Source organism: Cetorhinus maximus, chromosome 21 (genome assembly GCF_964194155.1).
Source record: "Cetorhinus maximus chromosome 21, sCetMax3.hap1.1, whole genome shotgun sequence".
Lineage (NCBI taxonomy): Eukaryota > Metazoa > Chordata > Chondrichthyes > Lamniformes > Cetorhinidae > Cetorhinus > Cetorhinus maximus.
The window spans coordinates 91,058,712-91,081,489 of record NC_135899.1 but is presented as its reverse complement, the minus strand read 5'-3'; the positions used below and the strand labels follow the sequence as shown (position 1 = coordinate 91,081,489).

The window sequence follows — 22,778 nt, the reverse complement described above, 5'->3', positions numbered from 1 at the left end:
AGATGAGCTAGTATGATCGTGATAAACAGAAGCAGCAGGGGTAGGCCATTCAGCCCCTTGAGCCTGCAGTGCCATTTGGTTAGATCATGGCTGAAATGGTCTTGGCCTCAAAGCGACACTCTTGCCTGTTTTTCCCCCTAACTCACGGCTTCCCTTTTAGATCTGGAATCCGTCTATCTCCGCTCTGAATATATTCAGTGACTCAGTCTTTACAGCTCTCTGGGGTAAAGAATTTCAAATAATAAAAAATCTTGTTAGCTGGCTATTCATGCATGAGGGCCATCACAGCTGAGCCTGTTCCTGTTCTGATTTTCATGTACAAGGGCACAGCATGGTCTGCAGTGAACATCCTTCCCGTCTCAGGAATAAGATCAACTGAAGTGTCCTAACTGGGCATGGGATGTTTTCCCTGCATCCACAGGATTTTGATTTCATCTGGATATTTTCTGATCTTTTGGGCTTTCTTGTCTGTCTTTTATCTCCAGCTCAGCCTGTGTTGTTAATGCAAATTTTCTTTTTTTTATACTGCCCAGTGAGAATGAAGCTGCTACAGTGGAGGTCATGATATTGTGCTGCACCACATTTACAGTCTAAGCCTAGGGTTTAAACTCAGACTTTAAATGTGCAACTGCGCACTTTAAAATACCACAAATGACTGATACAGGATTAGATAGAGATCAAAGGAAATAATGGAGACCTGTGTGCAACAACAACTTTTATATAGCACCTTTTAACATAATAAAATGTCTGGCGGTGCTTCATAGCCTGTTGCAAAGTGCAATTTGGCACTGAGCCACAAGGCAATATTAGAGCAAATGACCAAAAGCTTGCTCAGAGGTTGAGGCAGAGGTTTGGAGAGGGAATTCCAGAGCTTGGCACTCTAGGTAGCTGAAGGCAGGGTCAGCAATGGTAGAGCAATTTCAAATTGGGGATGCTGAAGGGGGCCAGAGTTAGAATGCAAAGATTCGATGCCTTTCCAGGCAGGAAGTGGTTAAGGAGGGATTGGCTAGACTGGAGGGATTTGAAAACGAGGAATGAGAATTTTTAAGTGGGGGCATTGCTTAACAAAGCGTTGTACGAGTTAGGACATGGGTAGTGGAGTTTTTGATAACCAAGTTTACGGAATTTGTATGTAGTTGTAATTATCCAAGTTTTATAGCTGGCTGGTATGCTTATCAAGTTCACCTGTAATGCTAATCTGCATGATGCCTGTTCAAGGATTCCACTTTAAGTATTTATATGTAGAAGGAACATAGCAGAACTTGAACTATACCCAGGAAATTGTAAATGTGATTCTTGCCAGCAACACCCATGACTCGAGTGATTTGTTTTAAATGTAAGTTTCTAATATCCAGTTGCTGACATTGTTGAAACCCAATGCACATAGGACTGAAACCTCACCACCCTCAAACCAGGGTCAATGGGTTGAGTTTCTTAAGGATCAAGGTCATTACTGTATATCTGATATAACAAAAACATGACTGCTGTAAAACCAAGGCAATTTCTACCAATATTTAACTGGGATACCTGACATAGAATGGAATATGTTTGAGCTTTGCAACTGGCTCTGACTTTTGTCCATCAGAAAACCTTAAATATTTAAAATAGATCTCTTATTCAATATTTGGCAAGAAAACCAGACAATGGAAGTAAATAGTTCTTTGCCTATCTACTCTGTATAATACTCAAGCTTGACACCATCCAGGATAAAGCAGCCCACTTGATTGGCACCCCTTCCACAAACATTCACTCCCTCCACCACCGATGCACAGTAGCGGCAGTGTGTACCATCTACAAGATGCACTGCAGCAACTCACCAAGGCTCCTTTGACAGCACCTTCCAGATCTACAACCGCTCTTACCTAGAAGGACAAGGGCAGCAAACGCATGGGAACACCAGCACCTGGAAGTTCCCCCGCAAGCCACTCACCATCCTGACTTGGAAATATCACTGTTGCTGGGTCACAAATCCTGGAACTCACACCCACAGTGCTGTTAAGGAGAACCTGCAGTGGTTCAAGGAGGCTCACCCCCACCTTCTCGAGGGCAACTAGGGATGGGCCATAAATGCCGGCTTGGCCATCAAACCCCACATCCTGCAAATGAAATAAAAGAAAATACACGCTGAACTCAGCCATTTACTTAAAGACACTACCTTAAAGCTGAGGTATCTAATATAAGGGGCTTATTGAAAGGGATAGTTACAATTGGCAAGAATAATAATTGGCATGTCTGCTTAAAATATATATATTTTGATTACAGATTGTACAGAAAGGTCTAGAAGATGATGAAAGTCAGCTCTTTATTGAAGCCTTCGTTTCTACTGGCCGCCTGGACAATATAACTATGGTGATGGGCCTGCACCCCCGGTACCTTGAAAGCTTTTGGAAAACGCAGTACTATCTTATACAAATGGATGGTCCTTTACCATATTACTACAGGCATTACATAGCTGTGATGGTGAGTGAGCTCTGGTAGTACTTTGTGATGTAATCTCTTAAAAGAATTGAACTAAACTGTTGCAAAATGAGCACACTCGCGAATGTCAGATTGAGGAGGTCTCCAAGCATCAAAGATCAAATAAATCCAGTTCTTGAGGTTTTTATAAATTAAATGAAATTCCTTTTTCTCTCTCTCCCTCTCTCTTCTCCTTCCCCCCCCCCCCCCAAAACCACTTCCACTTTACCCCAGTGGTGTACAGCTCAAAGTGTGAATCATGAGTTGGTTGTTAACAATCTTATAATTTTATATAACTAAAAATATATATTCATCTCAGTTATTAAAAGTAGTATGAAGAAAGTTAGATTTGAGTTTGAAGTACTGCAAGGTTCACTACTTTCCAAGTTATCTGATTCCATGTATTCAGGAATGCATAAAAGAACAAGTCACCCACGTTTTGGGATTTAATTTTGAGGAAGTTGAGCTTTCGGTTTGGTCTGTTTCAAGTCGAGCGTTAGAGAAACATTGACCCGTTTTGTTTGTGAAAGGTTGGCAGGGTTTCCCTGAACTTTGTATAAATGGTTTATTAGAGCAAATTCTAAGCTGGTTTCTGATGGTGTCTATCTTTCAGGCTGCTGCCCGACATCAGTGTTCATACCTCGTCAACCTCCACATAAATGACTTTCTTCAAGTTGGTGGGAATGCCGAGTGGTTAAATGGCCTGAACTTTGTACCTCAGAAAATTAGGAATCTCAATGAAATCAACAAAATCTTAGCACATAGACCTTGGCTCATCACAAAAGAACACATTGAGGTAAATTGGGAGAGAATTGGGGAGTGATTTTAATTTGCAGTGAAGCAAAACATGACGGCTTTACTGAACATCAAAGAATGTATTTATTTGGTTAAAGTCTTATTTCAATTGTCAAGAGGTTAGTAATTAGCATGTGTGGTATCCACTGAGTTTAGCATTTGTCTGGGCCTTTTTACTGTGTTCACATTTTGAGGCAGGATTGCTATTCACATCTTACAAGAACATGTTTGTCAAACTGCCTTGCTTTTGCATTGACATTTTGTAAATAACACCAACCAATCATATTTCCTGTCAGCATTAAGTATGTGAGCTTCATCCATCGCATTAGGGACAAACACATTCCATATCGATTCTCCCTGTACATTTTTAAAACAATGTGCTATTATCACTTGAGCATCTAGACTTGATAATTCCCAGACCTTCGATTTTTGCTTGCTTAATGTATTTTTTTTGTTTCTTGAAGAATCTGCTGAAGACCGGTGAGAATAGCTGGTCACTCGCTGAGCTTATCCACGCTGTTGTTCTCCTCACCCATTACCATTCGCTGTCGTCCTTCGTTTGGGGCTGCAGTATTAGGCCTGAGCTTGATCTGGATGGTGGCTTCACCTTCCGACCTCCCTCACCGCAAAGTTGTGACTCTGGTGCGAGCAACAGTGGATCTGAGGAGGCTGTTAGTGGCAGTGCAGTAAGTACGCCTGTTTCTTTTACCCTTAATGTGCAAGTTACAAGTACTACTGTAGTGAAAACAATATATCAACAAGGTTCTTGATGTTAGATGGCAGGGATTAAATAAAAACGCACACCTGATTTATTTTGAATGGTGGGGTTTACCAGATTTTTTGGTTTATTCCACCAAACTTTTCTGCTACATTTGCATATTGTAGCAAATTTGTACAAATGGTTTTTATATATATCTATATCTACACAGAAATTTAGCACTTTAACTGTTCCTGGTGGGCTAACTGAAGGAATCCTGCTTCTGTTTGCATTTTGTTTTTCTTTCTTACAGAATCCAGTAGCAAATTTGCAATAAAACGTGTGTGTGTGTCCGTCCTTTTGCTCTGTGCCTTTATCCAACATAACAATTAGTCTGAATTGTCTTTCAGAGCGGAGATGATTTACGTGAGCTCGACTTTCTCCTGGAGAAAATGAAACAGCTCCAAGAGGGCCGACGGGGTGTGGAAGCCAGTAAAGAGGAGAAGGCAACACGGTTCGAGAAGGAGAAGAGGGAAAGTTTGCTGGTTGCACCTGCAGGTAAAACATCCAGGTGGCTTCAGTGATTCAAACAAGTGGAGATAATTTTCCCTTTTTTTGTTTTACTGAACACACTTTGCCTCGTCTCCCAGCAGATGACAGTGAAACGCACTCATTGACTGATCTATCGTGCTTTGTGGAAGATGCAGATTTTGGGTATAAGGATTTCAGCAGGCGTGGGGAACAGACACCGCCCACATTCCGGACCCAGGTAACTTCATTGACATTTAGTCAGAAACAACGGACTCCGATGAAACTCGGGCATTTACTACTGAGTCTCACTGTTCTGTGTATTAGTTCACAACATTTATAATCGTGCTCAGATTATGGTAAATTGGTTGAAACCAATGGTTGCTGCTGCTTCTCCGGTTGCTAAATTGGTAAAGCAAGCGTAGTGAGGCCATGTAGACACGATGATTCCAGGTTTAATAACTGATTTGTGCTTGAGCTAGCTTTTCAGTTTGCTAACTGGACAAGAGCAGGTCAGAGGCTGGGAATTTTGCAGCAAGTAACTCAGCTCCTGACTCCCCAAAGCCTGTCCACCATCTACAAGGCACAAGTCAGGAGTGTGATGGAATAGTCCCCTCTTGGTCAAGAAGCTCAACACCATCCAGGGCAAAGCATCCCGCTTGGTAGGTGCTCTATTGACTACCTTAAACATTCACTCAGTCCACAACCCCAACACAGTGACAGCAGTGTGTACCATCTACAGGATGCATACAGCAACTCGCCAAAACTCTTTTTTTAACAGCACCTTCCAAACCTGTGACAATGAGTACATAGAAGTACAAGGTTAAGACACATGAGAACATGACTACTTGGAAGTTCCCCTCTCAGCCACTCACCATCCTGGCTTGGAAATATATCGTTGTTCCTTCACTGTCACTAGGTCAAAATCCTGGAACACTCTAACACTTGAGGGTGTACCTACACCAGACAGACTGCAGCAGTTCAAGAAGGCAGCTCACCCATCACCAACTATTTGGGGATCGGCAATACATGCTGGCCTAGCCAGTGATGCCTACATCCTACAAAATAATTTTTTTAATTTAAGAAAATTCCCCTCTGGACTTGAATTGGCCAAGTCAGTCCCTGATCACTGTCTACTGATTGCTGGGATGTACACACTTGTATTGCATGATGATAACTGATTTCAGCTGAGGTTTCTTTCACCTCCGCCCCCCTCTTCACCCTATGGCAGTTTATCTGCCAATGCTTGCTGGTGTACATGTTTCACATTTGTGTGAAATACTGGAATAAGAGGAAGCTTGAAGGTAAGGGGAGGTGGTGGGGTTTCGGTCAGTTGTATTACATTACCATCTGTCTCTAAGTTGGACACAAACAATTGTGGGGATCTTGGAAACTTGGTTGACTTATTTGAATGCATTCATACGTTGTTCCTTTTCTTAGGATTACTCCTGGGAGGATCATGGCTACTCCTTGATTAACCGCTTGTACCCTGAAGTTGGACAGCTGTTGGATGAGAAATTTCAAATTGTGTACAATTTAACATATAACACCATGGCCATGCACTCTGGTGTTAATACCTCAATGTTAAGAAGAGCCATTTGGAATTACATTCACTGTGTATTTGGTATTAGGTACGTTGCTGTTTAATTTGACCTGGTTTTCTGAGAGGGAATCTTAACATGTTCAAGCACAATATTCTCTGATATATTCAGTTTCATATACCTGTGCTTTTTTTTTTGATCAGATATGATGACTATGACTATGGAGAAGTGAACCAGCTTCTTGAGCGGAGCTTAAAAATCTACATAAAAACTGTTGCCTGCTATCCTGAGAAAACGACTAATAGAATGTATACAAATTTCTGGAGACATTTTGAACATTCAGAGAAGGTTTGTTCCTCTTGTAAAACTTTATTTTGTCATTTTAGTTTGAAGTCCAGTACACAGGTTTTGTTTAGATGCTACGTGAAGCAACTGAGTTAAAGCTGCTCAATGAATAATTAAAGGATTTTGATAAACACGTTGTCAATTATCCACAAATGTAGCTTCCAGTGCACGACATTTCACTGCTAGTTATAGCATCATAATCACAAAATTACCTCCTTCCTAATGCAGAAATACCTGTTGAAATATCAAGCATGACAGCTTTGTTACATGACCTTGAGTCTATCATGGTACCCCTTGTGTTTTGCAGATGAGGGCTGGGGATACACTTAGTTCCTGTCCCAGCAACTGGACCATTTTCAAAAGTACACGAGGGCGCTTATGTTCTTGATTCTCCATTTTTATTTCCGTTCACACTCTCTCCAGCACCCACCCCGGCCACTCTCCTCTTCTCCCCCACCCTGCCCCCTTCCCACTGGGCAGCGCTGCCTCTAACCTCTTACCATTCCAAGAGTGTAATGATTCATAGTCCTGTTTTGGGCAAAGAAGATTTAAATCGTGCTTAACAAATCTGGGATATTTCACCAGTACTTTTATCCTTTTTTTATTGTGTAAGTATTACAATAGAAACATTTGTCTAAACATATTATTTTCCTATTTTTTAGGTGCATTTAAACCTTCTCCTTCTAGAAGCCAGAATGCAAGCTGCACTACTCTATGCATTGAGGGCCATTACTCGCTACATGACGTGATTCTGTGAAACATTTTGAGGACTCAGCGGTTCCATTGGACTGTATGTTCTACTGACTTGCTTCACCTGAAGTGAGCAGCCATGTGCAATTCTGCAGATCCCTAATATTTGACATTCTTTTTAGAGTAAAATTTCCATATACATTTTTGGGGGACAACTTCTTCAGTATTCCTTTTGCTGTGTTCAGTACATGGTGAATTATGTAAAAGGTTTGAAACTTTTTTTTTTTAAGTTCAAACCTGATGCATAAAAACTTTCTCTTTGCACCTAGTGGGTGTTAATCCTGGAGAAGTGAGAGCTTGAATGTATTGTATTGAATTTAAACTGTGAACCTGGCTGTTGAAACACAGGCCATTTTGTGTGTTGACACTTCTCACTGATCTTGTATTTATTTATGTTGTCACAATTTGATTTATTTTTTTTCCCCTCCCAAGGGTTTTGTTTGGATTGTATCCTTTTGGCATACACTGGTCTTCTGGCACATTACCAAAGCTCACTTAGAATAGAATGTTTAGTTGCAAACATGTCTTTCTTTGGGATTGACATCAAAAATGAGCAGCTTCTCTTTTTGGGAAAAGATTCCAAGTTTGAAATTCTTGCAAGGAATATCAGCCCAGTTTTAAATCCTATTCCTAAACACTTCACATGGGTGGCTCCTTTTGTTTTTGATAATTGATACAAAGCTGCTGTACATTCCAGGAAATGCATTAAACAAGAACAACTTTGCAGTATTTGAAGGTTATAGAATAGTTATTGCAGGCACCGACTAGATTTATGCATTGAGACCTTTGCATTTCCCTGTTACACTGAAAGTGTCGTGAGGAGCGATGCTTTAAAAGCAGGGATGGGAGTGGGTAATGTGATGCTGTAGAACTTTCTCACTACTTTTTACTACTGTCTTCCTTTAGATAACTGCAAAGTCAGTCATGATATGCCTGAATATTGAAGCAGTCTCTTGGATTTGTTGTATTGGGTTTTTTAAATCGATGATTATTGCCCCAAAAGGTAAATAAGAATGTTAACATTTTGAGAAATACAGATCCTTGTAAAGAATTTGATGCTTTGATTTGCACATGCTATCCTTTGTGAAACTATATAGTTTTTGTTTCTAATTTTTTGCACATAGCATTTTCTAAGCACCTGGATGCATATCCATTACTGCACTGAACAATTTTTCTGCTGTTAATGTTTTGTACGTGTTGATGAAAATTACCATGGATTTTTTACTTGATGAGCCGAATTCATTCTTTGCTAGCCAACACCAGCATAAGATTTCCCCTTTTTTATATAAAGAGATTTGTACCATATTGGTTGGGTGGGGGTGTAGTTTGAGGGAATCTTGCTCAGGTGTGATACTGAATGAAGTTTTTTGCCCTGATAGGGTATTGGCTGCCTCAATTCCATACAGAGATGGACCTGGGTCTCTTTTGAATTTCTCTTGTATTTGCTCAGTGTTTTCCTTCTTGATCTTGTAAATGAATCCACTTTGAGAGCAGCCAGTAGTTTATGCTGTCTTTTGTAAACTAATATGCCCCTTTTTAAAAAAAAAAATTGAGCATGGTGTTGTTTCAGATAACATTGTGAAGGTTCTGGCGCACAATCTTAACAGCAAATGAACAATGCAGACATCTTGAGTGTAAGGTGGAGTTAACACCCGATATTCTTAAATATGGGGGTCACCTAATTTACATAGAAATATTCAGCGTTGTTAACACTTGGGTTGGCTTAACACTATGGGATGCTATTTAAATAGTGGGAAAAGGACGACCATTAAATGGGATAGTTTGAAAAGTTAGACCGTGTTTTGAATATATATTTATGGTATTTATGCACCAGTAATTCAACACTAAGGTTATTACCCCAGTAACCCATCGCAACTCATGTGAATTTGTTCAAAGATTTCCTAGTAAACGCTGGTTAGTTTTAGATCTCCTTGGGTAGAGGGAGAATGACACCATGAATAGAGAGTCAGTTTGGTTTATTTTGTAAGTAAGTGTAGCAAGCACACCTGTTAACCTAACAACTTGCCTTGGAATTCAGGGAAAAAATGGCCGTAGACTCATTTTCTTAGCTGAAGGGTTACGTGAAAATTACAGCTGAGCAGAAAGGAGCATGGTGGAGGCTTGCTGATCAGTATGTTTGGTGTAAAATGGATCTTCAGTATAATTCCTATAAACCTTTACAATCGCAAGGTCAAACGAACATGTATGTATTTCCTTCCGTCCCAAGCTTTGTTTTAAGGAATGCACAGCACTACCTTAAGTGGCTGTCTGAATAAAAGCAGACAGTTTGAATCCTGGGGCTTAGTTTGTATTATGGTGAGACCTTTTTCTCTCTAGCTGAAAGTGACTTTTGGGTGGAGGTGGTCAAGAAGGTGACAGTACTTCTGTTGTACTGTATCTCATTTAGTGCCAAGATTGAGGATTTGATGTGAGCTGCAAGCTATACAATGAAGAAATACCCATTCACTTTTACTTAGTTACTTGAAAGTCATATTGCTGCTTTCACCCTCAAAGTCCATATACAAATATTAATGTCTATTCATGATGCATCATTTAATGTGCCTTTTGTAAAGATGATATCTGTGAATGCACTGAGCCTTAATACACTCCCTTATGAGATATTGAAACTGCTTCTGAGTAAGGTGTAGGTAAAATCAGTCTTTGGAAGTGTCTGCATTGAGACATACTTGGCACTGATGCACTGAGCTATTTTACATTGCCATAGATTATAAAGTTAGATCATCTGATGCAGTAGCTGATTTCCTTCACCTTACACCCTTGGAAACTCTACAATGTATTTAATTCCTCTCTTCCCCTCCTGCAGGTTCATGCTGGTTTTGACCTTGTTGTACATCACTTAAATTTGTGAGCAATGGATTGCTTTTTTTAAATAAAAAAAAAAGCTGAAAGCCTAAGTTTGTCACCTATTAAATTGTACAAAAAAACTGACCAAATTCTTTTGGCGTCTTGTCAAAGTTTCAATGGGTGTGTAACGATTGTGGAAGCTAAACATAGCCTGATACTGTACATGGGTGACTATATTGTGGGATGTTTTTCTGCTGGCTTCATACATCCATTTCTCCTGCATGTAACTAAAACTTCAAACTTGCATTGAACTTAAACTGTTTATTGACATAATTTCATCTGTTTTTGTAGGGGCTGTAGAAGTTCTAAACTACTTTTGACTGTTGATTTTCTTAATAAAGATGTTTTTGCAAGACATGTTAGTCCCTTGTCTGCAGTTGTTGCATAATTTAAACATTAATTATAGAAAGAAGCTTGTACTTGTGTATCCTCAGAATGTGTGACATATTGTTTTGCAGCCAACTTTTTGCAGTGATATCACATTTGTTATGGTCAATCCCTGGATGAGGTCCCCAGTTTATGACCGTGATGGGATCCCAATTTTGTTATGATCCTGAATGAGCTGGCTCCCTTTCCCTGTGCATACCTTTTCCCAGTCCAAATGTATTTTTATTAAGGAGCCAGCCAATTTAACCAAGCTTTCTGGAGTCAAAGAAAGAAGTTTTTTAGTTATTAAGACCCAAGAAAATAAAATAAAAATACAGCACACGTACACAGATCAGAAATGAGAAATCAGTCCGAATAAAAGATTTCTGAAAATATGCAGATGAGTTCTTCGCTTGTCTGTGAGGGATAGAAGGCAGTATGTTGTGGCTGTTAAATTGGACGATTCTGATAGAGCTGACCCTGGCAGGTTCACAGTTAGTTGGAGACACTTGGTTCTGCAGGGTAGCTGAAGAGGCTGGCTGTCCTATTTCCTTTTGATTGTGGCTTCTGTTGAGCATTCTCTCCAGCACGAGAGAGACTTCACCTGCTTGTCTTTGCAGGGGTGACTGACTGACTGCTGTTCCTCCCTCGGTTCTGTCACTCTGGACACACTGCACTGCAGCTAGCTTTTTAACCCATTTTCCCTTGCGTATTCCTGTAAGGGAAAAAAAATCTTGCCCCAGGGTGTGCTTTCTGTCATTCTCTGACCATTTTACACATTGACTTATAAATCAACAGGAGATTGATTTTGGGGTTGACTTCTGAGATGTGTAAATCAGTCTTTTGTCTGCAAACACAGATTAAAGTTTAGTCTTTTGCATCTTTCCCATCTTCCTTTTCAAGTGTCTGCTTGAAGGCCATGGCACCTTGTCAGCTATGACATCCCATGTTCTCTCAAGACAGGTCTGTCAGTATAATCCACATTGGAATTTTCCAGAAAGTGGCCACTTTATTATTATTTGATCAGCCATCTTTTGCTCAGTATCTTTGCTTGCTTATATTTCTTTAAAAACACACAGGCATATTGAACTTCAAGGAAGACCAGTAAGTAATTTGTGGCTGTAGCCTGCTTTTCATGAAACTTATGTAGGTAAACACAATAGCCAATTTTCAGACACAGGCTCCATAAACACCAATGAGATGAGCAGTGTTGCTCAAGTAGAGAATTCTCCTGCTCCTTGTCAAGTAATGGCCTTATTTTAAAATCTGCTTGAACCGGTCAGTGGGGTTTTGATTTAGTGTATGTGTAGTGTAGCTGACAGCTTTTCATGTGGTGCATGCTACTGAATGTATCACAACACATCTGTAATTATTCCTAGCTAACAGCAATATGGCTATATATATATTTATTTTCTTTCTGGAATGTGGGTGCCACTGGCAAGGCCAGCATTTGTTACCCATCCTTAATTTCCCTTGAACTGAGCAACTTGCTGGGCCATTCAGAGGGCGGTCAAGAGTCAGCCACATTGCTGTGGGTCAGGATCCACGTAGACCAGATTCTGCTCCCTAAAGGGCATTCGTGACCTAGATTTGTGTTCATGCTAATCATTTATAGTTTCATGGTTACTAATACTGAGACTAGCTTTCAATAATTCCACCAGCTGTCAAGGTAGGACTTTAACCCATTTCCTCAGAGCATTACCCTGGACCGATGGATTACTTGTCCAGTGACATTACCACTGCCACCATCTTCCTGGGGAGATAATAGCAATATGGTGGGAATTGACGAACAAATACCTGGTGCCCTCTGGCAATGACAAAATGCAAGGTAGCCATCCACATAACTCTCTTGTTAAACTACAAAGGCCACTTGATTACAACAATTTTTTTCTCGGACAATCCCACAATGGAACAAGTCACCTAAGGAAATGATTATTTCTAATTAAGTTTTCATTATCAGTGCTACCATCTCAGCAGGCCCTGTCTGGTTTAACCAATGCTACCCATGTAAATGTTAAACAAAAACAGAATTACCTGGAAAAACTCAGCAGGTCTGGCAGCATCCGATGCTGCCGGACCTGCGTTTTTCTAGGTAATTTTGTTTTGGATTTCCAGCATCCGCAGTTTTTTTTATCCATGAAAATGTTAGTTGTTTCCACATCAGACTAATATTTGTATTCAACCAAGAGGCAGATGCTCACCAGAACTAGATACTAGTGCTCTGGAAATATTGTTTAACCTGGGGCAGCAACTTTCACTTATACAGCATCTTTAATGTAGTAAAACCTTCCAAGGCCATCTTTCAGGAGTGTTATAACATAAAATATGACATTGAGCCATATAAGGAGATATCGGGGTGGAGGGGAACAGCCAGAAACTTTATCGGAGGTAGGCTTTGATTGCCTTAAAGAAAGGAAAGGGGCTTAGGAAAGGAACTCCAAGGATTAAGGTCCAGGCAGCTGAAGGCCTGGCCATCAACAGAGAAGCTATTAAAATGTAGAATGTGAGGCCAGAATTAGAAGAATGCAGGTGAGGGTGTGGGCTGGAGGCGATAAAGCAATGTCTCAGTTTAAAAATTCTCATCCTCGTTTTCCAATCCCTCCATGAGATTGGCCGAGATTAAGCCGTGGAGGGATTTGAAAATCAGGATGAGAATTTTAAAATGGAGGCTTTACCTAACTGGGAGCCAATGTAGGTCAGCGAATGCAGGATGAGAGGGTGCTTATAACAAAGCTTTCCTCTCTTTCTTCCTTTTGACTGTCTCCTCAATAATCCAGCATGTTTCTCTTCTATCTGTGCATATACAGACCGGTCTAGTCTTAGCCTTTTGATAAGTAAATGGCATAGAGTAAAAGTTTCATTAAACTATGAATGCCCATTTAAGCCTGTCCAAAAGATAGCATACGTTGGTGTTGACTGCTGTGTGAATTGTAGGAATAGTAATCCCAAAGAGTAATCAGTTTGCAGATAGTGTGTGTGTCCTGGTATCTGGGGGCCCAGAGACGAGGGCAAAGCAGGACCACCAATTCTGTCCTTTCATCTGAACACACTTGCAAACATTTCAGCATTGGGTCTCTCACTCATACTAGTTCCAGTCCCTTTGCTTGGCTGTCTCCAATTTTCCTCATGTTTATCTATGAAGAGATTCTTCAATATTAAAGATTCTTTTACTGATTTATATTGATAAACATCCACATATCCATGGGCTGGGTGCTTATCCTGCATTGTGATTGCTCCCGTCCAAATGGAAAGAAGGAAATAAGAGAAACGAGAGGGAGGGAGAAACGAACCTGCAAAAAGAGGCTGAAGCTACGATCTAAAATTGCTGAAGTCAATGTTGAGTCCAAAAGGTGGTAGAGTGCTGATTTGAAAGGTAAAGTGTTGTTCCTCAAACTTGTATTGAGCATCATTGGAGCACTGTAGTAGGTCAAAGAATGTGGGAACAAGGCGATGAATTAAATTAACAAGTAACAGGGAACTCGGAGGGGGGGGGGGCATGCTTATGAACTGAACAGAAATATTCTGCAAAGCGGTCACCTAATCTGTGCTTGGTATCCCCAGTGTAAAGGTTCAAGGGGTTCTGCTGTAATATTTTATCACCTTTTCATAAAAGTAAACAGTTGTGAACTGAGTTCAACCTTCCCCAACCCCCCGCCAAAAACCTCTTTCATATCATTGCATTCAATTTATTTTCCTGTTCTTCAATCGAGCTTTAAAATTGAGGGGAGATGTTAAGCTTGCCGAAATCTTCATTCAATCTTTCACAATCGGGATGTGTCTCCTATTTGTATTCTTGATTTTTTCCTAGGTGAACTGATGGTTCTTTGAATATCTTCAATGAGTCAGTGCAACTCCATTAAAAGTCAACTGCAATTTAGCTGTTCTGATACTTTGACCTGTAACTTCCGGGCTTCAGGGCAGTGCACCTGGGGGTACCCCAAAAATGTGCTGGGGAAGTCCCCAGGTCAGCATTGCATGCTAATTGCCCGGGAAGTTCAAACTTCCAATGGGCCATTGCCCTGAACTAAAAACCATCTGAAAATGCAATTTAAATTGCAAATTTCAGATGGTTCCAACTGTCTTACAGCAATAGTTACCCACAAAAAGTTAGAATTAAAACTACTTCTAGGTTCTGAGTAACTATTGTACTGACCTTCCCCATACCAATCACATCCCAACCTCCAGCCCCTTCATGGGATGCTATTACACCCCCACCGCTCCGGTCAAGACATGGGAAATGAACCAGAGAATGGGGGATCCCAAGTTTTTCTTCAGTTGGATAAGGTGCATGCTCCTTCTGTCTAGAAAGGACAGGGCCCTGTGTGTGAATACACGTGGATTCTAGCATGCACGTGTGCCACATATATTCATACACAGGGCCCTGTCCTTTGTAGACAGAAGGAACATGTCCACACATTATGCCTTTTCCAACTAAACAAAGTTTGGGGGAACCACCATTCCCTGCTTCATTCCGTATGGCAATACATTGACCAATCAGAGTCGACCTGCCTGGTTTGCATTAACAAAAGCTTGGCTGTTAACTGTTCTTTGCATTCCCCATGGCAGTGCCTCCACCAATCAGATTCCACTTGCCAACCAATCAACACTCATGAAGTATATTTTATTGTTCCCTTTACTATTGGTTTATCTTGTGTATCCTACTTAGTGAGTGCAAGACAAAAAGCTTCAATAGCATGTCTCTCTTAGCAATATTCATGTTTATCAAATATTACACTGCTTTTTAAGAAAGGAGGGAGAGAGAAAACAATGAACTACAGGATAGTCAACCTAATATCAGTTGTTGGGAAAATGCTGGAATCTATTATTAAGGAATTCTTAACAATGCAATTAGAAAAGCAGAGTATGATTAGTCAATATGGTTTTACTAAAGGGAAATCCTGTGTGACAAATTTATTAGAGTTTTTTGAGGATGTAACTAGAAGGGTAGATAAAGGTGTAGATGTAATATAACTGGATTTCCAAAAGGCATTCAATAAGGTGCCTTATAAAAAATTGAGAGGTAAAATAAGGGCTCATGAAGTTGGGGGTAATATGTTAGCATGGATAGTGGATTGGTTAACAAATTGGAAGCAGAGTGGGCATAAAGGGGCTTTTTGAAGTTGGCAGGCAGTGAATAGTGGAGTGCCGCAAGGATCAGTGCTGGGGCCTCAGCTATTTACAATCTATATTACTGAATTAGATAAAGAGACAGAGTAATGTATCAAAATTTGCTGATGATACCAAGCTAGGTGGGAAGGTAAACTGTGGGGAGGACACATAGAGGTTGCAAACAGATATTGACAGGTTAAGTAAGTGGGCAACAAGATTACAGGTGGAGTATAATGTAGGAAAGTGTGAAGTTGTTCACTTTGGTTGTAAGGATAGAAAAAAATGTTTTTTTTGAAAGGTATGAAACATTGATATTCAAAGAGACTTGGATGTGCTTGTACAAGGAATGCAGAAAGGTTAGCATGTAGAAAGGCAAATGGCATGTTGACCTTTATTCCAAGGGGATTGGAGTACAGGAATAAAGAAGTCTTGCTGCAGTTGTACAGGGCTTTGGTGAGGCCATATGTGGAATACTGTGTGCAGTTTTTGGTCTTTCTTTATAGAAAGGATATACTTGTATTGGAAGTGGTACAGCAAAGGTTCACTGAATTGGTCCCTGGGATGAGGGGGTTGACGATGAAAGGCTGAGTGAACTTATATTCTCTAGAGTTTAGAAGAGTGAGACATGATCTCATTGAAACCTACAAAATTCTGAAAGGACTCAATAGGGTGGACGCTGAGAGATTGTTTCATCTGGTCAGGGAATCTAAAACACGGGGGCACTGACTTAGGATAAGGGGCTGATCATTTAGGACTGAGATGAGGAGAAATTTCTTCAGTCAAAGAATTCTCTACCCCAGAGGGTTGTGGATGCTCAATCGTTGAATACATTTAAGACTAGGCTAGAGAGATTTTTAGTTTCACAGGGAATTAAGGGATATGGGAAGCGGACGGGAAAATAGTGTTCAAACCCAAGATCAGTCAAGATTGTAATGAATGGCGGAGCAGGCTCCATGGGGAATATGGTCTACTGCTCCAATTACTTGTGTTATTGTGTTTACAGCATAATGTTGACCCACAAACAAAAATATAGCCAGATAGTTATTTTGATATTGATGGTTGAGAGATTATTGACCATGTCACCAGGATATTTCCCTGATCTTTGCCTGGTATGTTGGTCTGAGGGGTTTTATACAGGGTAAAATGGTGTCTAATTTACCCAGCCTTAAAATGGCCATGCTGTAAATGCTTGTTCTCATAGCTTCTGATGTTATTTGTTTTGGTGATTTATCTAGACTGCTTTGATGGAGTACAGCCTAGAAATTCATTGTAAGGTGTTTCTTATTATTTGTATTCAATGGATGAATTGTGCACAAACACAAATTTAATTAACCCCCCCTCCCCCACATCAGTATTTTATAACTTGCCTTTAGTTTTGAAATCTCTTCAAAGAGGATGCAGCTTTTAAAAGAGAGAAATGTGAATGTAACTGTCATGACAATGTGACGTGTGCATGTGGAATATTAATCTTTAATTTCATTGGCTGGTTAGATATATATTTCTTTAAAAGGACTTTTTAAAGCAAGCAAAAACACTAACTTAAGATGGCTGCCACAAGTCACCTGACACACATGGTATTACAAGTTGGTCAGTTTCTGGAAGTTTCCAATGTGGATTACAATTGGGACATCCTAAGGCAAACCTCCTTTGGAATTTCACACCTGATGTCAATAATTACTTCAAAGATGAATTCAAACTAGTATCTGGCTCTTACTATTTGCATTTCTATAAAGCTACCTTTCAGGAAGAGACAAAGTCTAATGAGAGAATGGCTATATAGAAAGTTTTGATATGTTCTTCCTAGCTCATCACAAGGATGAATGGTCTATTCAGAAGTAATGGCTGGAACATTAAAGAAACTAATCACCCAATCACATAACACAATAGCCAAGCTAATCATGTCGGATTAGCTCCAGACACGAGCTAATCAATTACCTTCTGTGGAATACTCATCATTGAGAGACAGGTCATGTGACCAGAATCCCATTTTGGAATGTCTTTTATTACAACATCCTGGTTGCTTTTTGGGCAGTCCAGAAGAAATGAAAGTCTGAAAATGGAGCAGTAACACCCTTTCTCTCCCTGCTGTTCTCAAGTTCAGAACCCTACCTCTCTTACATTTTGGAATATATCAGAGATAGAGAATTTTAATCAAAAGGCACTCTGCCTGCTTCTATCGTACTGGGGTCAACAGAAAGAAGTTTGAAGGACACTTCAAAATCCCAAAGCAGCATTTCCAGGGGAACAGCCAGGATGACTGTTAAAAAACTGCCTTAGCCACAAACAACAGAGAAGGAATCATAATGAGTGAACTCTTTTTTTTCGCCTTTTGTCATTGAATGTTAACTTGGTCAAAGTTAACCTCCTCTACTGTATAACTTGTAATTTTGCATGTTTGTGTGTGTATGTGTATTGCGATGGTCAGGACGTGGGTTTACCATTTTAAATATCTTTACATCTTCATCTGGGTGGATTTTTAGCACAATAAAAACGAACCCCTTGGTGTTTAACCTCGAGAAAGTCTGTCAGACTGAGTTCTTTGCAATCAGCACATAAATGGTTAAGTATAGACATTGAATTAATACCTTCATCCTTATAACTTATAAAAAGCCGTGTTGCACTCAATTGAGTGGGAAAGAAAGGCAGAGTGCTGATGGCCGTTCTCACTCGTTCGCAACAGTAACAGTGACTGACCTACCTTGAAATTCCTCGAAGACCATTTTTACATTTTTCAAGATAAGCCTTCGAAACATAGCAACTTCCATGGATTTTGGTTTAGATGGCATGCGGCACACGCTTATTACAAGTGTTACGGCCAACCCCCCGGGTGAGGTCCCCCAATCTGTTACGATCCCGGACTAGGTACCCCAAATTTGTTAACTTCCCGAATGGGACCCCGAACTTTGTGATGCTCCCAGGTGTGGAGGAATGAGCTGGCCCCACTTCTTTATTCAACCTCCTCGGTTGGTCACACCAAGGTTAATTTAAAAAGGATCCCTTCCATCGTGGGTATCTTTTCCAAGTCCGAATGTATTTGTTTTAGGAGGAGCTTTCTTGAACCATAGAACCATAGAACACTACAGCACAGAAAACAGGCCATTCGGCCCTTCTAGCCTGTGCCGAAATATTATTCCGCTAGTCCCATTGACCTGCACCTAGTCCATAACCCTCCAGACCTCTCCCATCCATGTATCTATCTAATTTATTCTTAAAACTTAAGAGTGAGCCTGCATTTACCACGTCAGATAGTAGCTCATTCCACACTCTCACCATTCTCTGAGTGAAGAAGTTCCCCCTAATGTTCCTCCTAAACCTTTCCCCTTTCACCCTAAAGCCATGTCCTCTCGTGTTTATTTCTCCTAATCTAAGTGGAAAGAGCCTACTCGCATTTACTCTGTCTATACCCCTCATAATTTTGAGTCAAAGAAAGAGTAAGTTTATTAGTTACTAAAACCCAGAGTAAAAAAAAAACACTGCACGTAAGCACAGATCAGAAATGAGAAATTGAGTCTAAAAATAAAAGTTAAAATAGATGTACAAATCAGTTTCTGGCTTGTCCATGAGGAGTAGATGATGAAACATTGCGGCAGTTAAATTGGGTGACTCTGGTGAAGCTGACTTTAGCAGTTGAGTAGTTGGTTTGGAGACACATGGTTCTGCAGGTTAGCTGAAGGAGTTGTCCTGTTTCCTTTTTGATTGTGGCTTTGCTGACTTGCCTCCAGTCACAGAGAGAGAGACATTTACCTGCTGGGATGCCTAGTTGATGTTCTTCTGCTGTGGCCCTTAGAGCACACACCAGCACACCAGAACTAGAACACATAGATTAGGTTTGCAGCTGGCTTTTTAACCCATTCCCTTGTGTATTCCTGGAAGGGAAAAAACAAACATGTCTTTCACCCAGAATCTGCTTTCTTTCAACTCAGACCACTTCCACATTCCGAGATATAACTCAACATGAGATGGTTTCTGCTGAGATGTGGTAATCAGTCTCCATTGTCTCAGCAACCACAGGAGATTAAAGTTCAGCCTTTTGCATTGCATCTCTTCCTTTCAAGTGTCTCTGTCTGAAGTAGGCCTTGACTCATTTTTAGGTGTGACATTCCATGTTCCCTCTGGGCTAGCCAGTCAAGCATAATCCACACAGGAATTTTCCAGAAAGTGGTTACTCTACATTCTCAGCTAGGTTTTGCTTGTATATCTTGTTTTTAAAAAACAATGTCTTACTTAAGTTTAATATGCCCGTAAGTAATTTGGCGCTGTGATCTGCTGTTGTGACACAAGAGATAATTGAGAGATTGTTGAAAATTAACTTCCAGTTTGCCAAGTATACACCTGTATAAATATTAAGTTTTAAAAAAAGGTCATCCAATACTGTTGAATTGGAACATCCATTCTGCAAGTTACAAGTGAACCCAGTCACACAGTGAGCACCTTAGGTCATGTTGGTCTGGTCTTGATTAGAATAGTTACTGTAGTTAGCACAGTAACGTCACGAGTTGTTGTATTCATGGTTCTGTATTGGAAGTTTACTTCAGAGAAAATGGACCAGAACTTAATATACATTCCAGTGAGTAGGCAGCTGCACATATTGGAATGGGGTGCTGTGGCTTTGAATGTTTGTGATCAAAGTTGGAATTTTGACAGGTTATGATTCTTTTTATTTAAAAGAAAACTCCCATGTAACCAGTGAATTGTGCCAAAGGACTTGGAGGATGGGAAATGTCGTGCCTCCCGTTCATGAGAGATGAATGGGATGCATCAGTTACACTTGATATAGTTATAAGAAAATGCCTAAAATTCATAATATATGATTAAATTAGTGAACACTTAGAAAGACATAGGCTAGTAAGGGTTAGTCAGCATGGATTTATAAAAGGCACATTGGAACATAGGAACAGGAGGAGGCCAATTATAGTCACTCGAATCTGTTCCTCTGCCATTCACTGAGATCATGACTGATCTGCAAACTCAAATCAATATACCCACCTTTGCCCCGTATCCTTTAATTACTCTAGTTAACAAAAATCTATCAATCTCAGGTTTAAGGATTGATCTAGCGTCAATTGCTGTTTGTGGAAGAGCTTTACAAACTTCTGCAATGCCTTGTGTGAAGAAATATTTCCTAATTTCACTCCTGAAGGGTCTGTCTCTAATTTTTAGACTTTGTCCCCTATCCTACTTCCCAATCAGAGGAAATAGTTTCTCTCAGTCTACCCTATCTGTTTCCCTTAATATCTTAACTTTGATCACATCACTCCTTAACTTTCTAAATTCCAGGGAATAAACCTGAGATAGTGTAATCTCTCCTTGTAATTTAACTTTTGGAGTCCAGGCATTATTCTGGTAAAGCTATGCTGCACTCCCTCTAAGAGCAGTGTATCTTTTTCTAAGATGTTATGCCCAGCACTACTCACAATACTCCAGCTGTGGTCTAACCAAGGCTTTGTATCGCTGAAGCACCACTTCTACCCACTTGTATTCTTGTCCTCGACAGATAAAAGCCAACATTCCATTTGTCTTTTTGATTAATTTCTGTACCTGTTCATTATATCTTAATGATCTATGTACCCAGACACCCCCCACTGGTTGCGCTTGAGTAATTTAATCAATTCCTTTGGGGAAAATGTAACTGTTTATTTAAAGTCAGTGGAGTGGCTGTTCTAAAAATAGATTTACAGAAGGCATTTGATTACATGTCGCATGAGAAATTTATTAAGGAAAACTAAGACATGCAGCATTAAAAAGAATGAAGCCACATGGGTAGAGACACATCCCCAAACCAGAAGCTGAAAAGTGTATGTTTTCCTGATTGGATGTGGGTTGTGCTGCACCCTAGATACTTTCGCTGTGTTTGATTTATGTAAACAATAGGCACTAGAGCTTTAACATGAAACTTTGCAAAAGAAACTCTTCAAAGGGCATGGACAACTATGGTGCATTACCAGAGAAAGGTCAGATGGCAGAATGCAATACATTTTGACCAAATGGAACTGTGAGTAACGCTCCAGATATGCCCTGGAATTTCTATTGGGGTTCTTTTCTGATTTTACTTTTACAAACAGTAGGAGACCCTGGAAAACGTAGCTGTTTACCCTGTTTCTCTGGGTAAATCTTCTGTGGAAGTTATGGTCGAAGATTAGAGAATCGCTGTCGGAATTGTGTCCAGTAGTAGCCACCTTGTACCATCTGCCTGCCATTTCAAAGACAGAAGGAGGAAGCTATTTCCAAGTCAGGATGGCGAGTGACTTGGAGGGGAATGTCCAGGTGGTGGTGTTCCCATCTATCTGCTGCCCTTGTCCTTCTAGATGGTAGTGGTCGTGGGTTTGGAAGGTGCTGTCTATGGAGCCTTGGTGAATTCGTGCAGTGCATCTTGTAGATGGTACACACTGCTGCTACTGTGTGTCGGTGGTGGAGGGAGTGAATGTTTGTGGATGTGGTGCCAATCAAGCGGGCTGCTTTGTCCTGGGTGGTGTCAACTTCTTGAGTGTTGTGGGAGCTGCACCCATCCAGGCAAGTGGAGAGTATTCCACCACACTCCTGACTTTTGCCTTGTAGATGGAGGACAGGCTTTGAGGAGTCAGCAGGTGAGTTACTCATTGCAGGATTCGTAGCCTCTGACCTGCCCTTGTAGCCACAGTATTTATATGGTTAGTCCAGTTCAGTTTCTAGTCAATGGTAACCCCCAGGTTGTTGATAGTGGGGGATTCAATGATGGTAATGCCATTGAATGTCAAGGGGTGATGGTTGGATTCTCTCTTGTTGGAAATGGCCATTGCCTGACACTTGTGTGGTGCAAATGTTACTTGCCATTTGTCAGCCCAAGCCTGGATATTGCATTTGAACATGGACTGCTTCAGTATCTGAGGATTTGCGAATGGTGCTGAACATTGTGCAATCATCCGTGAACATCTCCACTTCTGACCTCATGATGGAAGGAAGGTCATTGATGAAGCAGCTGATAATGGTTGGGCCAAGGACGCTACCCACGGGAACTCCTGCAGTGATGTCCTGGGACTGAGATGATTGACCTCCAACAACCACAACCATCTTCCTTTGTGCTAGGTATGACTCCAGCCAGCAGAGAGTTTTCCCCCTGATTTCCATTGGCTCCAGTTTGGCTCGGGCTCCTTGATATCACACTCTGTCAAATGCTGTCTTGATGTCAAGAGCAGTCACTCTCACCTCACCTCGGGATTTCAGCTCTTTTGTCCATGTTTGAACCAAAGCTGTAATGAGGTCAGGAGCTCAGTGGCCCTGGCGGAACCCAAACTGGGCATCAGCGAGAAGGGTATTGCTAAGCAAGTGCTGCATGATAGCACTGTTGA

General features: G+C 40.7%; 2 protein-coding genes across 10 annotated transcripts in view; both read left to right on the top strand.

Moving 5' to 3' along the window:
* Positions 1-10,000, top strand: part of LOC144696125 (sestrin-1-like) — a 61,067-nt gene extending 51,067 nt beyond the window's left edge. For 4 of the 7 annotated variants that reach the window (XM_078567436.1, XM_078567435.1, XM_078567439.1 and 1 more), the window contains 8 exons: positions 2,263-2,460; positions 3,071-3,253; positions 3,717-3,938; positions 4,360-4,507; positions 4,600-4,718; positions 5,918-6,108; positions 6,222-6,366; positions 7,026-10,000. In XM_078567436.1, the coding sequence (XP_078423562.1) occupies positions 2,263-2,460; positions 3,071-3,253; positions 3,717-3,938; positions 4,360-4,507; positions 4,600-4,718; positions 5,918-6,108; positions 6,222-6,366; positions 7,026-7,112 (1,293 nt within the window). In that variant the 3' untranslated portion in view covers positions 7,113-10,000. The remainder of the gene's footprint in view (positions 1-2,262; positions 2,461-3,070; positions 3,254-3,716; positions 3,939-4,359; positions 4,508-4,599; positions 4,719-5,917; positions 6,109-6,221; positions 6,367-7,025) is intronic. The other 3 variants (XM_078567437.1, XM_078567441.1, XM_078567438.1) reach the window with 2 other exon arrangements.
* Positions 1-22,778, top strand: part of cd164l2 (CD164 sialomucin-like 2) — a 405,638-nt gene that overhangs the window by 136,400 nt on the left and 246,460 nt on the right. The gene's annotated exons all lie outside the window — the stretch shown is intronic.